General features: G+C 43.4%; 1 protein-coding gene across 2 annotated transcripts; it reads left to right on the forward strand.

The window, feature by feature from the left end:
- The first annotated feature begins 94 nt into the window (after positions 1-94).
- Positions 95-17111, forward strand: LOC311029432 (aryl hydrocarbon receptor-like). 2 transcript variants are annotated; one of them, XR_014598882.1, is made up of 12 exons: positions 95-620; positions 4115-4293; positions 10850-10962; positions 11047-11136; positions 11781-11901; positions 12125-12264; positions 12667-12869; positions 12951-13060; positions 13148-13289; positions 13553-15023; positions 15615-15967; positions 16086-17111. XR_014598882.1 is itself a non-coding variant. In XM_084034570.1 (11 exons), exons 1-11 carry the CDS (start codon positions 562-564, stop codon positions 15708-15710), a joined length of 2724 nt encoding a protein of 907 aa, XP_083890696.1. In that variant the 5' UTR covers positions 95-561; the 3' UTR covers positions 15711-17111. The 2 variants fall into 2 exon arrangements, 1 of the variants encoding a protein (XP_083890696.1); XM_084034570.1 differs by having other exon boundaries at positions 15615-17111.
- The last annotated feature ends 1208 nt before the right edge of the window (positions 17112-18319 follow it).

Here is an 18319-nt window from a genome sequence, read left to right on the forward strand (position 1 = left end):
GGGAAAAAAAACACTTTTCTATGTGAAGTACTCGCAATTCACGCAAGTAAAAGCAGTTTTGCTTGTACCGTTTTATGTAATTTTCCAGCTGAGGACAGAGGGAGTGAGGGCGAGGGCGAGAAACAAAGGAGAAGCTCTACACCAATCGCGAAGCTCGACACGGACTTGTTGGTGATGATACGGCGTCTCTGATTGGCTGAGAGCGAGGAGAGGGGCGCACGCAGGCGAGTGCGCGCGCTGTGCTGCTGTACTTCCCTTTGAAAGTTTGCGACTTTTTAAAGGAGCTTCTGACTGACAGGGTCGCTGCAAAAATGCTGCCAGTCTTCACGTTTCTGGATTATTTGTCCCCTGCGTCGGACTGAGAGGATTTAAACCCACACAGTTTTGTTTTGTTGTTGTTTTTAAAGGGATTCGAACTGGACAGGAGCATACAGGGTGTGTCTGCAGATTAAAACAAACACACAAACAAGATTTTTTTACGCTATATTTTTTTGTTTTGGTTTATTTTGTTACTTGGAGTGAAAGTAAGGAGCCGTTTGAAGCTGAAACCCGAGCGTCGCTATGCCGGGGAACGGCGGGGTGTATGCGGGGAAGAGGAGGAAGAAGCCCGTCCTGAAAAGGTTAGTTTTTAGTGTTAAAATAACCTGTGGTTTTGTTTGTGTCACCGCAGGCTATGAAACGAGGCCTGAACTCTGTGAACCGGAGGGGTCAATGCGGGTCACTGTCACTCGTCTCCTCCAATAATTAGTACTGTGTAATACGTAGTAGTACTATTAGATATACATTAACATTCTCTCGCGTTTCCACCAAGACTCGTCTGGTTGTTTTTTAGCTTTACTTTGGTGATTTGTGATTTCCGGACAGGTAGTTCACCTGCAGGCGATGACGTCAGGGCAGGTTAAGTTTTGAGGCCAGGTGATGGTGGGAGTAAATATTCTATTGTGAGTAAAAGAACTGCATTCAATATTTTTATATGAGTAAAAGTACAAAAGTATCAGTGTATAAACATCTAATAATATATAGTAAGCTACCAAAAGTTTTCATCATTTCAGAATAATATATATTTAATGTTGCAGCTGGTGTGTGGAGCTAATAATGATTATTATCAGAATTATTACATATTTTCTAGTAATAATCTTAATCTGAAGCTGTTAAATAAATGTAGTGAAATAAAAAAAAGTAGTAGAAAATAGAAATACTCAACTGAACTTAATCTTTTTGTCAAGTAAAAATATTTCATGGTTCAAGCTAAAAAAAAACATTCTTCAACTAATGTTAATAATGTTAACTTATAGGTAATTATGTTGAGGTTTGGACTAAAGTCAACATAACGTCTCTTTGTGCTCCAGATTATTGTGGACGGCATTTCTCACTATTTTTTTTTTACTGTTTTACAAACCAAACAATCAATTTAATAACAATAATAATAATAATATGACCAGCAGATTTATCCGTGTAGATAATCACGAGTTCAGTTGAATCATGCTTTTACATCAATACACTAGTAATAACTATCTTATTATAGAACATATTGTAATATACTTATACTCAAGTAACGGTTTGATTGCATGACTTTTAGTTGTAACTGAGTCTTTCACAGTGTGGTATTTGTACTTCTTCTTCAGTAAAGCATCTGAATAATTCCTCCATTATAGCAACAATCAAAGATAGTTCAGAAGTAAGGCTGATGAGACTACGCAGTTTCATCTGCATTCAAGTCTTCTTCTTCTTCTTCTTCTTCTTCTTCTTCTTCTTCTTCTTCTTCTTCTTCTTTTTCTTCTTCTCCTTCCAAGACACACAAGCTGCCCGTGTAACCCGAGTCAGCTGAGACTGGCAGCTCTGGGTCCAGAGCCAAGTCAAACTTGTTTTTACCACGATGAGGAGGAGGAGGATGATTACGGGCCAGAGCTTCCAGTCGGCTCCAGAGCTTCCAGTCGGCTCCAGAGCTGCGACAAACAGCTCCCGACAAGGCTGACAACAATTCCAGAAGAGATAAAACATTAACACAACAGATGATGACCTGAATCGCTGTCTAATTACAACCTCTGGTCTGAAAAGTGAAGCCAAAGCGGAAGTGCCTTTAAACTGTCATTCTCTCTCCTGGCCATCAGGGGGCGACTCCTCTCTGATTGCATGTTAGTCTATGAGAAAATGACGATACTTCTCTCTTGATGTATTATCTCAGTAAACATTGTAAACATGAGTTTGTGGTCTCAATCTCTAGTTTCAAGTCTTCTTCAATCCAGCATGATGTTCATTTAGTAAATGATGGTCCATTTAGAGACAAATAGACCGTAAAGCAGGGGATGCTTTAGGGCGGGGCTACCCTGTGATTGACAGTTCGCTACCACGGCATTGTCAGCGTTTTCTTCCGTGTACTTTAACCCCCATTCATAGTGTGTTTTCAATTCATGGGAGTTAATTGTGACATTTTGGTCGCTTGGTAGGATGGTGTGCGTGCGCATTAAGACACGTAAAAGCTTCAAGATTCACCAGAGGTGTAAAGTTTGAGACGAGGGAACGGGGAGTGCAAAAACTGCTGAGTCATTTATGGGTTTCAGTTCTCATTCCTGCAGCGCTCCATGGGAAAGAAATTATAACCTATTTTATCCGTTTTTTTGTGTGTTTAAAGAAAAAAACCTGCATATACACACATTTTGTTGGAAAAGGGGGTATTTATAATGATGAAGCAATTATTAAAATTATTCCTATGCTTTGTCACGGCTACTGTGGCTTTATTTATCTAGAGTCATTTCGCTGGTGTTGTTTTCCAAACGCCGTCTCCAAACGTAAGAGGTGTTATTCAAGATATCACGTATTTTCATCTCCTCGTTCCAGCCCACGTCCTCGTCTCTCCTCTTTCTTGCATCTCGTTCCCCGTATCTCCTTGTTTAGTGAGGGACGACCGGCTCGTGGGGCCGCGGCGTGTCCCGACCTGCCGGAGAGTAAATAACGTTGTGGTAATTTGTAGTAATAATGGTACATGCCAAGCGAAAAGATCAGAAGACTCACACGGTGTCAGAGTGGATGATGCAGCTCTGTATTTGGCCGTTCTGGCTTCACGACTGTGTGGATGTCAATGTCTGCCTGTCCAGACTGAAATAGCTCAATGAAAGATTGTGCAGATATTCATGCTCCCCAGAGGATGAAACCTGCTGACTCTGGTGATCCTTTGACTTTTCCTTTAGCGCCACCATCAGGTCAAATTGGTTCAAGAGAAAATCAGCCTCAGCTGTGCTACTGTGCAAATGCTGGTGGAAGAAGTATTCTGCTCCTCTTACCTAAAGTAAAATTAACAATAACAAAATATAATTGACTAATTGTTTCAGCTTTACATGTATATACTGCTGGATAGTTATCTGCTTTATACTCAAAAATCATATTGTATAAGCTGTATCTTTTGTATGCAAAAATCATAAAAATAAAGAAAAAAACTTCAAATTTGAGAAGCGAATTATGAAATAATTTGTTTCAAATTCATTTTCATTTGGCTCATAAATTGATCAACTAATCATTTCTGTTGTACATTTTCATATGTTTTGCATGCAAACATTTTTATTTTATAAACTACAAGTACCTCGACACTTGAATTCAGTACTTGACTTAATGTACTAAGTAATATTCCAGCGATGCTTCCTCCCGCCCTCCCAGTGAATGTCATTCCTATGACGTACTCTCAGTAAATCTAATATTTATGGGTATTTTATTCCAGAGACGGAGAAACAGAGTCAATGTTCCAACTAATGAAACAAATGACATTTCCTTCTCTCCATCTGCGTTTTCCAGTCTTGTAACAACAAACATTCAGCCTCTTAAAAACCTGAAGCTTCGTATGATGTGGTTCAGTTTATTTGGGCTGAAACCCACACTGTCTGTTAGAGATTCAACCACTGGGTTGTTTTCTTGAACAGGATCCGTCGCCGTGTGACACACAGCGAACGGCGACGTTCAGATCAGAGCTCCTTACAGGATGTGAAAGGTCGACCTCGTGCCAAAAACTCCCGCTTCGATTCGAGTTGGAAATTCCAACCGTGTGTCGTAGACCGACGAGCAGAGCAAAACATGTTTTAGCAAGCAACCGTCTCTCAACTCTGTGTCCCGTGTGTCGTTTCAGTGCCAAGCCTCCGCCGGCGAAGACCAATCCGTCCAAACGCCACCGGGACCGTCTGAACGGGGAGCTGGACCGCCTCACCGGCATGCTGCCGTTCTCCGAGGAGGTCAGAGGTCGGCTGGACAAACTGTCCGTCCTCCGGCTCAGCGTGGGATACCTCAAGGTCAAGGGTTACTTCCACGGTCAGTGACCTCGACCTCATAGTTTCCGCTCAAGTACACATTTTAGTTACTTTACATAAGTATTTACTTCTCATGCCACGATGTACTTCTACTAAGATACATCTCAGAGAGAAAAACTGTACTCCCAAAACATTTATTTGAAAGCATTGCATGCAAAACATAAGCAAAGAACAGCTGAACCTATTAGTTAATAGACAGTAAATTAAATATTTAGATCATTGTTTTGTCAACATTTTATGCTTCCAGCTTTTCAAATATGGATATTTGGTGTTTTTAATCATTTTATGTTGACCGTCTCACTTTGGGTTTCGGGTAATTGTGACGGCATTCTCCGTGCTTTGATGTATTGGTGAATAAATAAACCAATAAAGGCAGAGAAATTCAATTAAATTAAATTAAAAGTATCACACAATTCAAGAAATAGAGAACAGAAGAATAAATTAAAATATTTTTAAAAATGAAAAGCTTTTAGAAATTGTAGTTTTGTGCAGAAATGTGCAAATTCATCCTCAACTTCAACAGTAAAATCCTACTTTAACATCATTGCATGACTAGTAATGATCCAGTGATATAAAATATTATCATGTAACAGTCACAGAAAACTCCTATTTCTACTTTTAGGTACATTTTCCTGATTACATACTCACTTGACAAGTACTTTTACTGCAGTAAAGGATCTGAATACAGTTACGGTGGTAACATAGGGGAATAAGGTTTATATGTAACTTGCATATGTGTGCATACATTGCGGCGGCGTGTGTGGGATCAGTGTGTCAGGTGAGCAAATAGGGAGCTCCAGACATTTCTGTGGCGTTCGGCGTGCCAGAGAGGGAACGTGACACTGAATAATGAACCGTTTCTGCTGGGATGGAAACAGGAGAGTTTGTGCTACAGGGGCAGATGGGAGTTTGTGCAAAGCAACATGAGACGTGCAGACGGGAACAGACGGGTCTTTATTCCGACGCTGATCAACACACACACACACACACACACACACACACACACACACTCACACACACACACACACACACACACAATTAAAGGTGGCAGCCGTCCTTGCACATTGTCCTGGTGTCACAACGTGTCACAGAAGTGACGGGAGTCGTCTTCCTGGCGGCTGATTGTCGCGTTGAACTTGAGCTTGATCATATGTGGTTCACAGAAGATGTTTTATCTTGGTGATATTCTGTTACAGCCACATATTTCTAACCTCCACCACATGTTTTGATATGATGGGATGAAGGTCCAGCAGCTAACAGCTGCAATATGATCTCAGATTCTGGATTCATATACAACTGGACAAGATTTGGTTCTGGTTTCCGTTTGTAGTCCTGAGTAGTATTGACCAATCACGTTTAAGCAGGTTTTGGTTGAATGCAGGTAAACAGTCGCTGAAATGCAATGTTGTCTGCAGAGGATTTGGCTTTTTATTGGTTTAAAAAGAGCTTTTCAAACTGGCTAATCGTGAATCATTCAACCCGACTGGAACTGCCAAAATGAATGAAGACAAAATGATACCCGACCCAAGTCCGTTCCCCGCTCACGCAGCTGTCTGTGGTCAGCACGTGCTGCATCTTTTCGCCATTAAAGTCATTTAACCAATGATGTTTACAAAATAATTATAACTTAAATATGAAACTTTTAGGTAATAGTTGACTAACATGCCTGATTTAACTCTCATTAAAATATTTGTGTTTGACTCGTCGTCGCGGGTGACCACAGGCTTATTTAGGATCTTTGGCAGGTGACTCCTTATGACAAGTAACCTGACCGTTAATGCAGTTCTACTTCAAGTTTTTGTCAGTATTTTAGTCGAAGTGAACCGAGATCCTTCCACCAGCTGTTCTCTAAAATTGACCTAAATATGGGTTCAACTTTAACCAAATTACACAGTATCTTGTTCCATCGTGACCACAGATTTTTACACCAAATAAGCATCAGAGGCTTGCAGGCTTTTCCCCTCTCTCTCTCTCTCTCTCTCTCTCTCTCTCTGTGCCTCTCTCTCTCTCTCTATCAGTCGGCTGATCACTGATGTTGATGGAGCAGGGGGGGGGGGGGGGCAGAGGCTCTGAAGCATGGTGGCACGACATGAGGGCTCTTGACAAGGCGGTGCAGATGGGTGGTGTTTGTGAATGGATACACACACACAGCCTCGCCTCACCTCAAGTGTTTATTTATCGTCCGACTCCCCCCACATCACTAGATAGATACGAAAGCTCCTAAACCGTACCACAAGGTTTACGAGAGGCATCAAAGCAGAAAGGGAGAGCCGCGAGAAGGGGAGGGGGGGCCTTAAAGCCACGTCACGGCGAGGCCTATCAGGATGGAGGCGGTATCTGCAGCGGCACGTTCGGGGTCTGCGCATGCCGGCGTACGTCGTATTGTGAACAAGTTATCTCCTCCTCAACTTTGATGTCCGTCCAGGCCGACGACGCACACGAGATACGTACAATAAATCACACATGTGCTACCAAATCTACTGCACTCCCCATGATCAGGGCCGCCATGGTCCCATCAACCAAAACAAACAACCTTCCTGCATTTATTCACATTTCATGTCATATCTAGTGAGCTCGGGAGCTTTGTGTTCTTGATTCTGTTTTCAGTATTTATTATTCACTCGCTGAAAGTAACAAAGATCTTTTTCTTACTTTGGGACAGGAAGTTACCCAGATTGACCCCTTCCTCATCTTTGACTAAAGCATCAAAGCCTAATGTTGTGCTCAAACAGACAGCGTGGACACAATAATGTGCGATTGTTTTAATAAACATGCTCAGCGTGAGTGCCTGTTTGTTGTGGTTGTTGTGCGTGAGATTGCAGACTGAAGCGTCTCTGTTTGTCACTGAAACACGACTAACGCCGGATTTACACTTCTTCATTTAGGGCTCGTGAGTTTAAGACGGCGGCTCAGTTTGTTGATAGGAAAGATAACTTTGAGGAAGTTGGAAGAAAGACTCTGTTCAGCCATTCTTCGTTCTTTAAATTCAGTAACGAGAAAAGATAAACACGGATGCGACTTCAGTTACATAAATAACAAACTGCGGGGAAGATAATTACAGCCGAGGCTGATGGGAAATGTCATTAGCAGGTATGTGGTCGCAAACCGAAGTATTGGAGGTTCACCAATGTCATTAAAACACATCGTCTGGGAACCATTAGCGTCTCTATAAAACATTCTACAAATAAACCCAGTAGTTATGGAGGTATTTGACTGGATAAACGGATACAACGACCAGATGATGGCACTAGAGGCAAAAGTCACAGTTCATCCCCTGGAGACCGCGAACGTCCGAATCAAAGCTCAACGCAATCCATTTAAAAATTGTGACATTTCGTAAAACATGGTGGTGCTCGAGGAACCAGGCAGGGGGTAATGAAAATCAGAGGGAGTCATCCTCTGGGGATAATGAATGTGTGAACAAAATTTCCCGACAATCCAGAATTCAGATAGTTGTTGAGATAGTTCGTCTTGGTGGTCCATCATGAGCTTCTTCACTAACGTAGCTATCAACGCTGTCGAGCGTGGATTCTCCGGGATGAAAGGCGTTCTCGTTGACCTCTCAGTGACCTCCTGGACCTTTTCTAAGTCTCCGTCTAATCTTCCGCAGCAGTTTCCTGCGATTGTGGAGGATGTTTGTTCAGGGTGCTGATGTCTTTGGGGGACGACAAAGAGTTACACGAAACCTTCATGCAGTCCGCACGCAATTCCTCATGTGTTTCATAAATTGATAGCTGAAGTGGGTTTGGATGAAGAAGAGAGGGAACAAAATCATGTATGATATGTAAAACCAAAACAAATCTCCTGTTATGTGTCCACTCCAGATAAATACATAAATAAAGGGAATATCAGACTTTTCTCCAATGAGGTTTGTAATCACAGGCCCTGTTTTCATATTTATAAATCGTCTTTTCCTCTTAAACTGGCTTTGACGTGAGTCCTGAGGACGCCACAACATAAAAACCTCTGGGGAGCATGAATGTGAGTTGTTTGATGGTCATTTCTGCGTTTGTACATTTCTAATATCTACTGCAGGTTTCATGGGAGTAGTTGTTGAGGCATTCTGCGCTTATACGTGGCAAATTATTGGTATTGAAGTCAGTTAATTTTGCTTTTGAGAGCCAGACACCCATTATTTGCTAACTAGAGATGCTTTCCTTGCTCCATTGACTCGATAAGCTCTTAACTCTGTGCAAAAGTGAACAAAACGTGCTACAAATAGAAACTAATGAACTGCAAACACACTGAATACAGTACAGTGTGTGTCAACATGAGGAGAAGATGTGCTGTGAAGTGTGTGTGAGCACAGACTGGTCTGTCGTTTCCTTGGGTGATTGAGTCCCAGGTGATCGCCAGGAGTTACCATGGTGAACCCGTGTCACCCTGGCAACAGTACAGTACAGTGTCTCAACCGGCTCAGGAAAGTCTGAGGCCGCAGGGAGTTTTTTTTGGAGAGATGGTCGCTGCTTCCTGTGTTTGTCGATAACAAGGTAGCAGCGAGGTCAGCGGCGTCATTAAGTCGACCTCCAGCTGCATTTTTCTGGGAGATTAATCTGATCCGCTGAGTCATAGAACAGGCCACAGGCTTTTATACAGGTGCTGGCAATATAAGTGTGTTTATATTGTTTCAGGAGGCCCGAAAATGAAGCTTAATGTTTTAAGGAAGCAGAAATTGTAGTTTTAATTGTTTAATAAATGAGGTTTCAGTGGTGGATGGAATTAACAGAGTGCATCTTCAAATCCCAAAGGTCGTGGTTTCCCGTGTCCTCTGAGCAAGGCGAAGGTCTTTGAAAGATACATGTACTAAATAGTACTGTAATTGATAGATTTTGTGTTCTGCGGCTCACATTTCCGCTGTGTTGAATGGTGGCGTCTGAGGTGTGATGAGGTTGATCAAAGAGAAGCGATGTGGTTCCTTGATGAACCTCTTTTTTTTTTTCTTTCTCGGAAATATGCGACTGTGAGTTTTTCTCAGAATACACCCCCCCCCCCCCCCCCCCCCCCCCTCCTCCACATAATTCCACAGGTTCCAGAACCACACATGCAAGTGTAACCACACTTATCTACTGAATTTATGCAACTCTACGACCAGACCAGACCCCCCCCCCCCCCACCGACGGTCAGTTAGTTCAGTCCGTCACCTCCGAACACAGGAAGGAGGTGACGGATGTGAGGAGCCTATAGCTGCAAGATAAACACAAATGACGGGTTAACCTATGCACACTGTGAGCTGATGTTAAAAAGACGTTATGAAGGTGTGTGTGTGTGTGTGTGTGTGTGTGTGTGTGTGTGTGTGTGGGGCTGTCCAGCTTCAGTTTTTCCATACTTCTCTCCAGGCCCACCTCGTTGGCTGAGTACTAAGTACTGACTCTGCGTGTGAACCCTCTTCCTTTAAAACAGTGCTGAGCAGAGGAGAGGGGGGGGGGGGGAGGGAGGCCAGATTACAGATTCAGCTCAAACCAGACCTTTTCATTAAAACCGTTCCGTTTGTTTAGCGTTGGCTCGCTCTCCCGTGTGACACGTCCTGTCCAGCCTTTAAGCTTAACGCTTGACGATGTGTTGATTTATTGCACCAGTTTGAGCGTCGGACCCCCCTGAGCTGGCTTCAGTTCATGCTGTAATAACAAACTCAAGATTCTTTCTGAGTTTGTAGAAAGCTGCTCTTGACCGAGAAGACAAATTCCTGGGCTTTTTTTGTGCGTGGGGGGGAAATCCAGTGGGTTTGTTTTAGAAAGGGGGAGTGAAGTTTGCTAGCGTGCCATAGAGTCATTACTGTAAGGAAAGGAAAAGGAGGTATTGCTGAGCTGACTGGACGCCAACGATCACAGATTAGATTACACAAGACCATAAAAAACGTATTTTTAACACAACAGAGAAACTGCCGTTCCAGCCTGTTTCTACCGAAATAAAACAGACTCTTGTCTTTGATGTTATTGCTGCCCTGCTGTCCGGGTCTCTGCTCTCAACTTGCTGCGTGTGATTCGTGCACAAGGAGGTTAAAGCTGCAGCTACTTTGTCTGTTCGGCTGACAAGCCAGTGAAACACACTTGATGCACAACAGTAGAGGTTGAATTAAGATGATAGTGAGATAATATTGTACCCATACACAAAAAACAAGTATCAATCTTTTATTATATAAACTATAAGTATCGCAAGTACAGGTTAAACCTTTTGCTAGCAGTTGCTTTTTCGGTCCACTAGGTGCTGCTGAGTCAAAACAAAGATGAAGAGTCACTCTGTCTGTCCGCTTAACTCTAAAACACATTTAGCTGCAATAAAAATGATGAAAGTGAGATGAACCCAGTGAAAACTTTTTCTTATTACATATAACAAAAAAAATTGCACATTTGTCAATTACAAAATGTTTAAAATGACAATTTATGTATAAAATGTGTACAACAATAAAAATACATCATGACATGTATTTACCTCTTAAATAAGCTTTTTAATCCACTTCTGTGCGCTTTAGGTTGTTTAATGACTTTGCTTTCATCCCTTTGTGCAGCTTTAGGACACTGAATATTCATGAGTTGTTTTTTTCTTTTGTTGCGTTGCAGCAGCGTTCCAGAACCACGTGAAGTCAGCTCCTCTTGTGTCTGCAAACAGCAGAAATGGACAGTTGGTGTCTCTGGATGGAGTCAGTTTCTCGGAGGGGGAGCTCCTCCTCCAGGTACACCAGAGATGCTCCGGATTTAAAGCGAGCACGCGAGTTTGTCAGCGTGGATGTAACGCTGCATTTCCATTGTTTCTGCAGGCTCTCAACGGTTTTGTGTTGGTGGTGACGACCGACGGGACGGTCTTCTACGCGTCGCCGACCATCCAGGACTTCCTGGGTTTCCACCAGGTAACGCACGGTGTGAATGTCCGTCTTTATGCCAGCGGAGGAAGAAGTATTTCAGGCCGAAGTAAAAGTAGCAGCACTAGGGTGTAGAATTACACCATAGCTTTCTGCTAAATCTTTTAATGTCTGCACTGTTTTTAATTATTGCAAATATGTTTTTATTCTATTTTCTTTCTGTAATGCATTTTTAAATTTTTTATTATTTTCTTTTAATTCTTCTATTTTTCTTTTCTTTTTTCTTCTCACTTTGTTTTATGATGTGAAGCACTTTGAGTCTGCCTTGTGTATGAAATGTGCTATACAAATAAAGTTGCCTTGCCTTGCCTAGGGTGTAGAATTACACTAGGGTGTAGAAATACACTCTAGTGACCTGCAAAAGTATTACAAGGCAAATGTACTTAAAGCAATGTCAAGTAAAGGTACTTGTTCTGCAGAGTGCATCCTGTTACATGTTATTCAGTATTATTTATATTTTTTCTTAATGTTGATTGTAAATGTCTATGATTGACTGTGGATTAAAACGTAGAATATTTCTTTCTGAAGTGTAGTGGAGTAGACGTATAAAGTAATAAAAGAGTAGTATAAGCACCTGAATTGTACTACAGTACAGTACTCGTAGTAAACGTGAACTGCTTCCCTCCCGTCAGTCCGATGTGGTCCACCAGAGTGCGATTGATCTCGTTCACACGGACGACAGAGAGATGTTCAAATGTCAGCTGCACTTCGCCCTCAAACCCAGCGACACGCACTCGGACACGAGGGCAGAAGGTAGGAAAATACAACCCACCAGTATCTCACCAGGATCTACCTGCCTACCATACTTCCAACGTCTGCAAACAAACAATCAGAGATGTTTTATCTGACGTGGTTACAGACTTCTGTGTCTTATTATTTGTCCTACACGGAGATTTAATTGTCAGAAAATCAGTTGCTGATAAAGCTAGAAGGCGCAGAAAGGCTGCAGTCTGAGGTTCATGTTGTTCCTGTGCAGACGTCCAGCCGGGCAGCAGAGCCTCCAGCAGCTCGGGGAGCTCGCTGCCTCAGTACGTCCCTCCGGAGAACTCCTCGTTCCTGGACAGAAGCTTCTGCTGTCGCCTCCGCTGCCTCCTGGACAACACCTCTGGATTCCTGGTAATGGAACAGAAGGCTGAGCTGTTTGTTGCTGCAATAAATATAAATATTTAAAAATAAATCAGAGGATGTAAGTTTTTATTTGCAGGTTGAAAATAAAGAAGAAAAGTATTTTGAGAATAAATAAAACTACTAATATTACACGTATAAAGAAATTTTGACTTTATTCCCGTCCTTTCTACTTTATTCTCAAAATACAAAATAAAACTAAAAATCTCTTCCTCCTCTCATGTATTGTCCTCAAACTTGGCAACAAATACTTCCATAGTAGTATTTTTTACTCATGATAAAGTTTACAAGAGTCCTCGTAATCTTGAGGTGACCATGAACCAAATTTCATAACAATCCATCCAAAAGTTGTTGAGCTCTTTCAGTAAAGAACGATGTCTCCTCCGCTTCCAGGCTCTGAACTTCAACGGGCGTCTGAAGTACCTGCCTCTGCAGGGAAACACCAAGGCCGATGGGAACGCAGCTCCTCCTCAGCTGGCTCTGTTCGCCATCGCCACTCCTCTGCAGCCTCCTGCTGTCATGGAGATCCGGACTAAGACCCTCATCTTCGAGACCAAACACAGGATGGACTTTGCTCCGATGGGCATAGACACCAGGTAGGCATCTTTGAGCGTAATATAACATGTTCGATTCTGGGATGGGCTTCTGTAACGGTCTGCCTTTTGTGTATTTCCCAGGGGGAAGCTGGTTTTGGGATATTCAGAGATTGAGTTGGTGACAACAGGCTCCGGCTATCAGTTCATCCACGCTGCCGACATGATGTACTGCGCCGACAACCACCTCCGGAGTGAGTTACCCTGCAGCAACACGCTGGCGTCGCACACTTTCTGCCTCTCAGTGCTGCTGTTAACCTGACCTCCATCCTCGTCCCCAGTGATCAAGACCGGAGACAGCGGCTTCACCTTCTTCAGGCTGCTGACCAAGACGGGACACTGGTTGTGGGTTCAGGCCACCGCTAGGATCGTCTTCAAGGGCGGGAGACCGGACTTCATCATCGCTCGTCAGAAAGCCCTAACGTAACCATCTATATTGATTAATCATCAAGTATTAGGAAAAATGGAACATGATTTGAATTAAGGCTTAGCATATTAAAAATGGAGATATTGTTGCTTTTCCATCTTCTCAATATTATTAGAGCTGGAGAAGTTATTTAATTGTAAATTATTTGACCTTTGATTTCCAAGACCAAACCTACACTCCTGATTTAAGACTTTAAAAGCACAGTTTAATAATGTTTGGTCTCAATAGTAACATTCCATTGCTCCTGTTTTTCCTGTAGAAATGAAGAAGGGGAGGAACACCTGCACCAGAGAAGACAGCAGCTTCCCTTCAACCTCGCCACAGGCGAGGGCGTCCTGTACGACGTTTCTCTGGAATCCATCGCCGGTCCTCCTGGCTCCGGTCCCCCGGACACCGCAGAGCCTGTAACGGAGAAACCTTTGGACCCCGCCTCTCTCCTGGGAGCCCTTCGCCGGCAGGACCACTCTGTTTACGTCCAGCCGCAGGAACCCGGTCCCCAGCTTCCGGCCTTCGCCCAAATGGCAGATCAAGCCTTCCTGGACAGCCACGCTCTGCTCAGCGTGCCCGGCCAGATCGCCACCTCGCAGAAGAGGTCGACCGCGGAGGACCTCGCAGAAGAGGCCATGATGGACTCGCTGGAGCAGATTCTGGAGGGTATTGGGGATGGGGGGATAGAGGGTCTTGAAATTGAGGAGACGGAGCTGAGGAACTGGGAGAACACCCTGGACATGCTGACTGAAGAGAGGGAGGACGTATCGAGGGAACTAAATCACAATCTGGCCAACGATGTGTTCTCATATGTGGAGGAGGCTCTGAGGAGAGAGGCTGGTGGGTATGTGCAGGGTTCAGACCATGTTTGTGGGTCTAGTTTATCCTTCCAAGGACAGCATCCCGGGTCTGGGTTTTCAAGTAGCGAGTGGCAGCGAACGACGGATGTGAGATCTGGCTTTGCAGAGCAGGCTCTGTTGGGAGACGTGTTCGGTGCTGTTGCTTGTTCGACCGGACTAAACGATGCACCTCAAGTTGCGTCTCACAGGGAGGCGCTCACACAGTTTCCCCAGAGACACGCCTCCTCTCCACCCTGGCCTCCAGGCAGCAGCAGTCACCACTGTGGCAAACAAACCATTTCAATACAATCATGCCACGGCAGAGTGACACAACACGCTTGGCCTCCGTCTGTTCAAAACACCAACCATGTCCACGACGGCAGCCGGCAGTCTGGCTCGGATGTGACGGACCAAAGTGGACGATACACGCTAGCTGGTTCACAGCAGACTCACATAGGGCCGCAGCTTCAGAGCACTTCGGGGTGGAGGCAGCAGCAGCTGCAGCAGCTGCCACAAAGTTTTCACCATCATACACACACACATTCCTCACACACACCAGGCAGCGTGAATTCAGCAGCTCAGGCGTTCCACCCACAGACGCAGCCTTTCTCCGGCAGCTGCATGTATGAAAAAGGAGACGGTCACATACCGAACACTGCTGCCGCTCCTTCCAGACACAACGGGCCTCTCCTGGGACCTCCGTGCTCCTTCGCCCTGCCTCATCCGGGCGGAGTCATCAACCAGGGGATGATGCAGTCGGCGGCTGGCTACGCGGATGTGGGCAACATCAGCTTGGTTCATCTGAGCGGAGGTAACACCGGCCTGGGGACAGCTCGATCGGAATATCCTCCTGAGAGTGGATCGTTACAGTCGTCCTTCTTTTGTTGGAGCAGTGAAGCTCAGGTAAAATCAGGTCGCCGTTAGAAACTAATTTCAGGGTCACTTGGGAAGGAAAGGCTCAGATTCCAGGATTACTGGTGCGGATGCCCAACTGTTTGTCCAGATGGTTAGAGTTTGTCTTGCAAAACCCACTATGAAGACCTCAGGCAGGCCTTGCTGTGTTCTGATGAGTCTCTCCTCCGGACGTCCCAGTCATTTTCTGCACAGCGCTGATGGACTGATAGTTGCAGCACTTTTAAGACTAGAAAGTGCTTGAAACTCTCTGGTTTTAAACAATCAGCTTCACTATAACATTCATATTTGAAACAATCACACAAACAAAGTTTTGGTGAAGATTTCAAGGTAAAATTTAATTGATATACAAATGAGTTTTCTTTAAAATACTTTCAAATGGGAATAGCAAAAATACCCATGGCCCTGGATGTCATGGCAACCATATTTTAGAGAGTTCTGATGGTGCTGCACTAATCCGATATCCAGATCGAATGTCTCCTCTGATTGATGATGAAGAGGAGTTCACCTCCTACAGTCTGATCCAGGTGAAAGTTTTCATTTTCAGGATAATCACCGTGTTTCTACACTCTCCTTCCACAGATCCCCAAAGTTCCCCTGAATGGCGGCGTTGACCCGTTTGCCTTCCCTGCACATCCTGCTGGGAGCGTCAACTTTTCCCGAAACACCGGCCCGTAGCCGCTCAGAGGCTCCGACTGGACCGGGAGATGTTGGGTCTGCTGTGACTCACCAGGAAATATGACCCTTCTCATTTCAAACTCTGACTGCATTACAGAGCTGACAATTTAGGTTCAAGGACTTTTGACTCTTGGAATATATATCAGACAATCTTATCGGATAATTCACTTTTTTTTTTTACTTGTATTCACACAGCAAGTAACCAACAATAGTGTAAAGTGTCCCTGGACTTGAGGAAACCTCGATGACTGATTTCTGTATCACCTACAGTGTGAGGAAGTGCACTCACATGCACCACCAGTTCAACTCTTCTGCTGTACATCACAATGTGCTTCTGTGACCTCTCTGTTGTTGTGAAAGTTCTTGTTAATCCAGTTTATATGCAGTTTATATCAGCGTGGTTTTAGAGGACAGATCGTAATTCCAGGACGACTTTATGTCATTCATTTCTTTTTCATACTTGCTTGCTTTAATAGTAATGTTTAGTAGTAGTACGTTTTCTCACTATTAGTGAATCCAACCAAAGGGAGTTAAAAAAAAAATGCTTTAAATGCATTTTTGTCTTTAAACGATTTAAACAGTATTTTGCTTGCTGTAACCTTTCGTCCTGTTCATACTGGATATGAAAAGATGAATTACTGGCAGGCTGGAAGACAACATCCAGTCTTCAATTTGTGCAAAAGGTATTCAAAGGAGAAAAACAATGAGTGCATTTCCATCCATTTGTTTTTACGAACATATTTTAATTTTCTGAGTGGAAATGATGAAAAAAGGTTTTGCAAAGTGCAAGGGAAACAGATGTAGCGATCTTGCCGCCTTGATCAGCAGATGGAGTTTGCTTATTTGTCACAAAGAGTGAAGAATTATTTATGATGAAATAATTATGATTAATAAATACCTCATATTCCAGATTCATAGTAAATATAAGGGCATATTGCATATTTAATTGGATAAAATTGTGTTATAATGTAACGCAAACTTAGTATTTTTCCTCTGCTTCGGACTTCATTATAGTTTGTTACGGTTTATTATGAAATATTTATTAGTTGTGCATGTACTAGAAAAGTACTTAAGTAAATAAATTATTTCTGATGTTTCCCCCCGGTTGTTTTCACATAAACATGATGTGGGAGAGACGGCAGCTGTGTGAAAACATCCAAATTCTGAACTTCATTAACATGCTATTTAAATCCGAGTCAGCTGTGTCAACGAAGAACTTTGTTTGCCTTGTCAAGTCATATCACATTCATCATAAAGTACTTATTCAATGCCTGTAGGAGATCGCCATAGTTACTCTGCTTTTGTAATAGGTAATGTTACCGCTCTGTGGCCGCTTTGCATTCCTTGTGTACGAGATGTAAGTTTAATTTATTTTGCCATTAAAGCGCTGTAACCCCTCTGTTCCCTGCGGGTGTTATTCTCAGTGCCACACACAGTGTCGTCTCTGGAGGGGTTCACCTGAGGACACTGTGTGATTGTATTCAAACTGGGTCACCGCAGAGGTATCGGGTTAAAGCCCATTATGAGCGTGTGCTCCGTCTGCAGCTCCAGTGCCAACTTGCTTTGTTATCTTGCAGAGTATCTGGGACGGCACATTTAATGTTTTGGTTCCAGCCTTCCCTTCCCACATCGACCCTCCTCTGAGATATGTTTTCCCCCCACGGGCCATTATGTAACCCGCCAGCAGACCCTCTCCTCTCTGTCTGCACCTCGCAGGACTACATTCCCCCCTCTGCCTCCTCAGCGTCTCCCGAGTTTCTTCTCTTCTTTTTAAAGACTGCTGAGAGGGGACAAACCAGACCAGGAGTCTGCAGGTACTAGCAGCCCCAGTTAGCCCCACCTGCTGGCAGCAGGAAAACATGTGGTCATGGATGGAACAAGTACCCGTAACTCGTACTTGAATTAGTACCATTTTATTATTGTAGCTGGTAGTGTTGAGCAAATTTTAATTACTTCATATAGTGCTGAGTAGCTTCTCAAATCACCCCTGGGGATCAATTAAGTCACATTTGAACCAGTAATAATACATCACCATTAATTAAAATGATATATTAATAGATTTTGTATTGTTTATTTAAATCTGAAACTATCTTCTAACTGAAGTTTTTAAATAAATAGTGTGGTGGTGTAGAAATATAAAGTAACAAGGAAATAGTACAAGTATTTTAAATTGTATTTAAAAGTACAGTAGCCTACTTGAGTAAATGTAGGTCAACCTAGTTACTTAATGCATGAATTAAAAGTAAAAAAAAGTCAATATTATACAAAGTTCAAGTAAATGGCTGGATTTAATAGTTATCAGCTGTGATGCGGGAAAGTGCGGGAAAACGACAATACGCATGCTCAATGTTGATTGACTGTCGGCCGTCGTGCTGCAATCCGATTGGCTGTTTGCCATCTAATGTCGTTCTGATTGGCTGGTAGTTGTCAGCCGACCTTTTAAAAGAAGATCGTAAGCCGCGCGCGCGTTCGCCTTGAGGCGTGGATTGTCTTCACAATTAAAATGTCTGACGTTGAGATCAAGATTAAACACATTGGTGCTGCGGGATGTAGTTATGAACCAAACTGCTGGTAAAAGTAATCCGGTTTAAAGTGGAGTGGATCTACGG

Source organism: Eutrigla gurnardus (genome assembly GCF_963514095.1).
Source record: "Eutrigla gurnardus genome assembly, chromosome: 19".
NCBI classification, from domain to species: domain Eukaryota; kingdom Metazoa; phylum Chordata; class Actinopteri; order Perciformes; family Triglidae; genus Eutrigla; species Eutrigla gurnardus.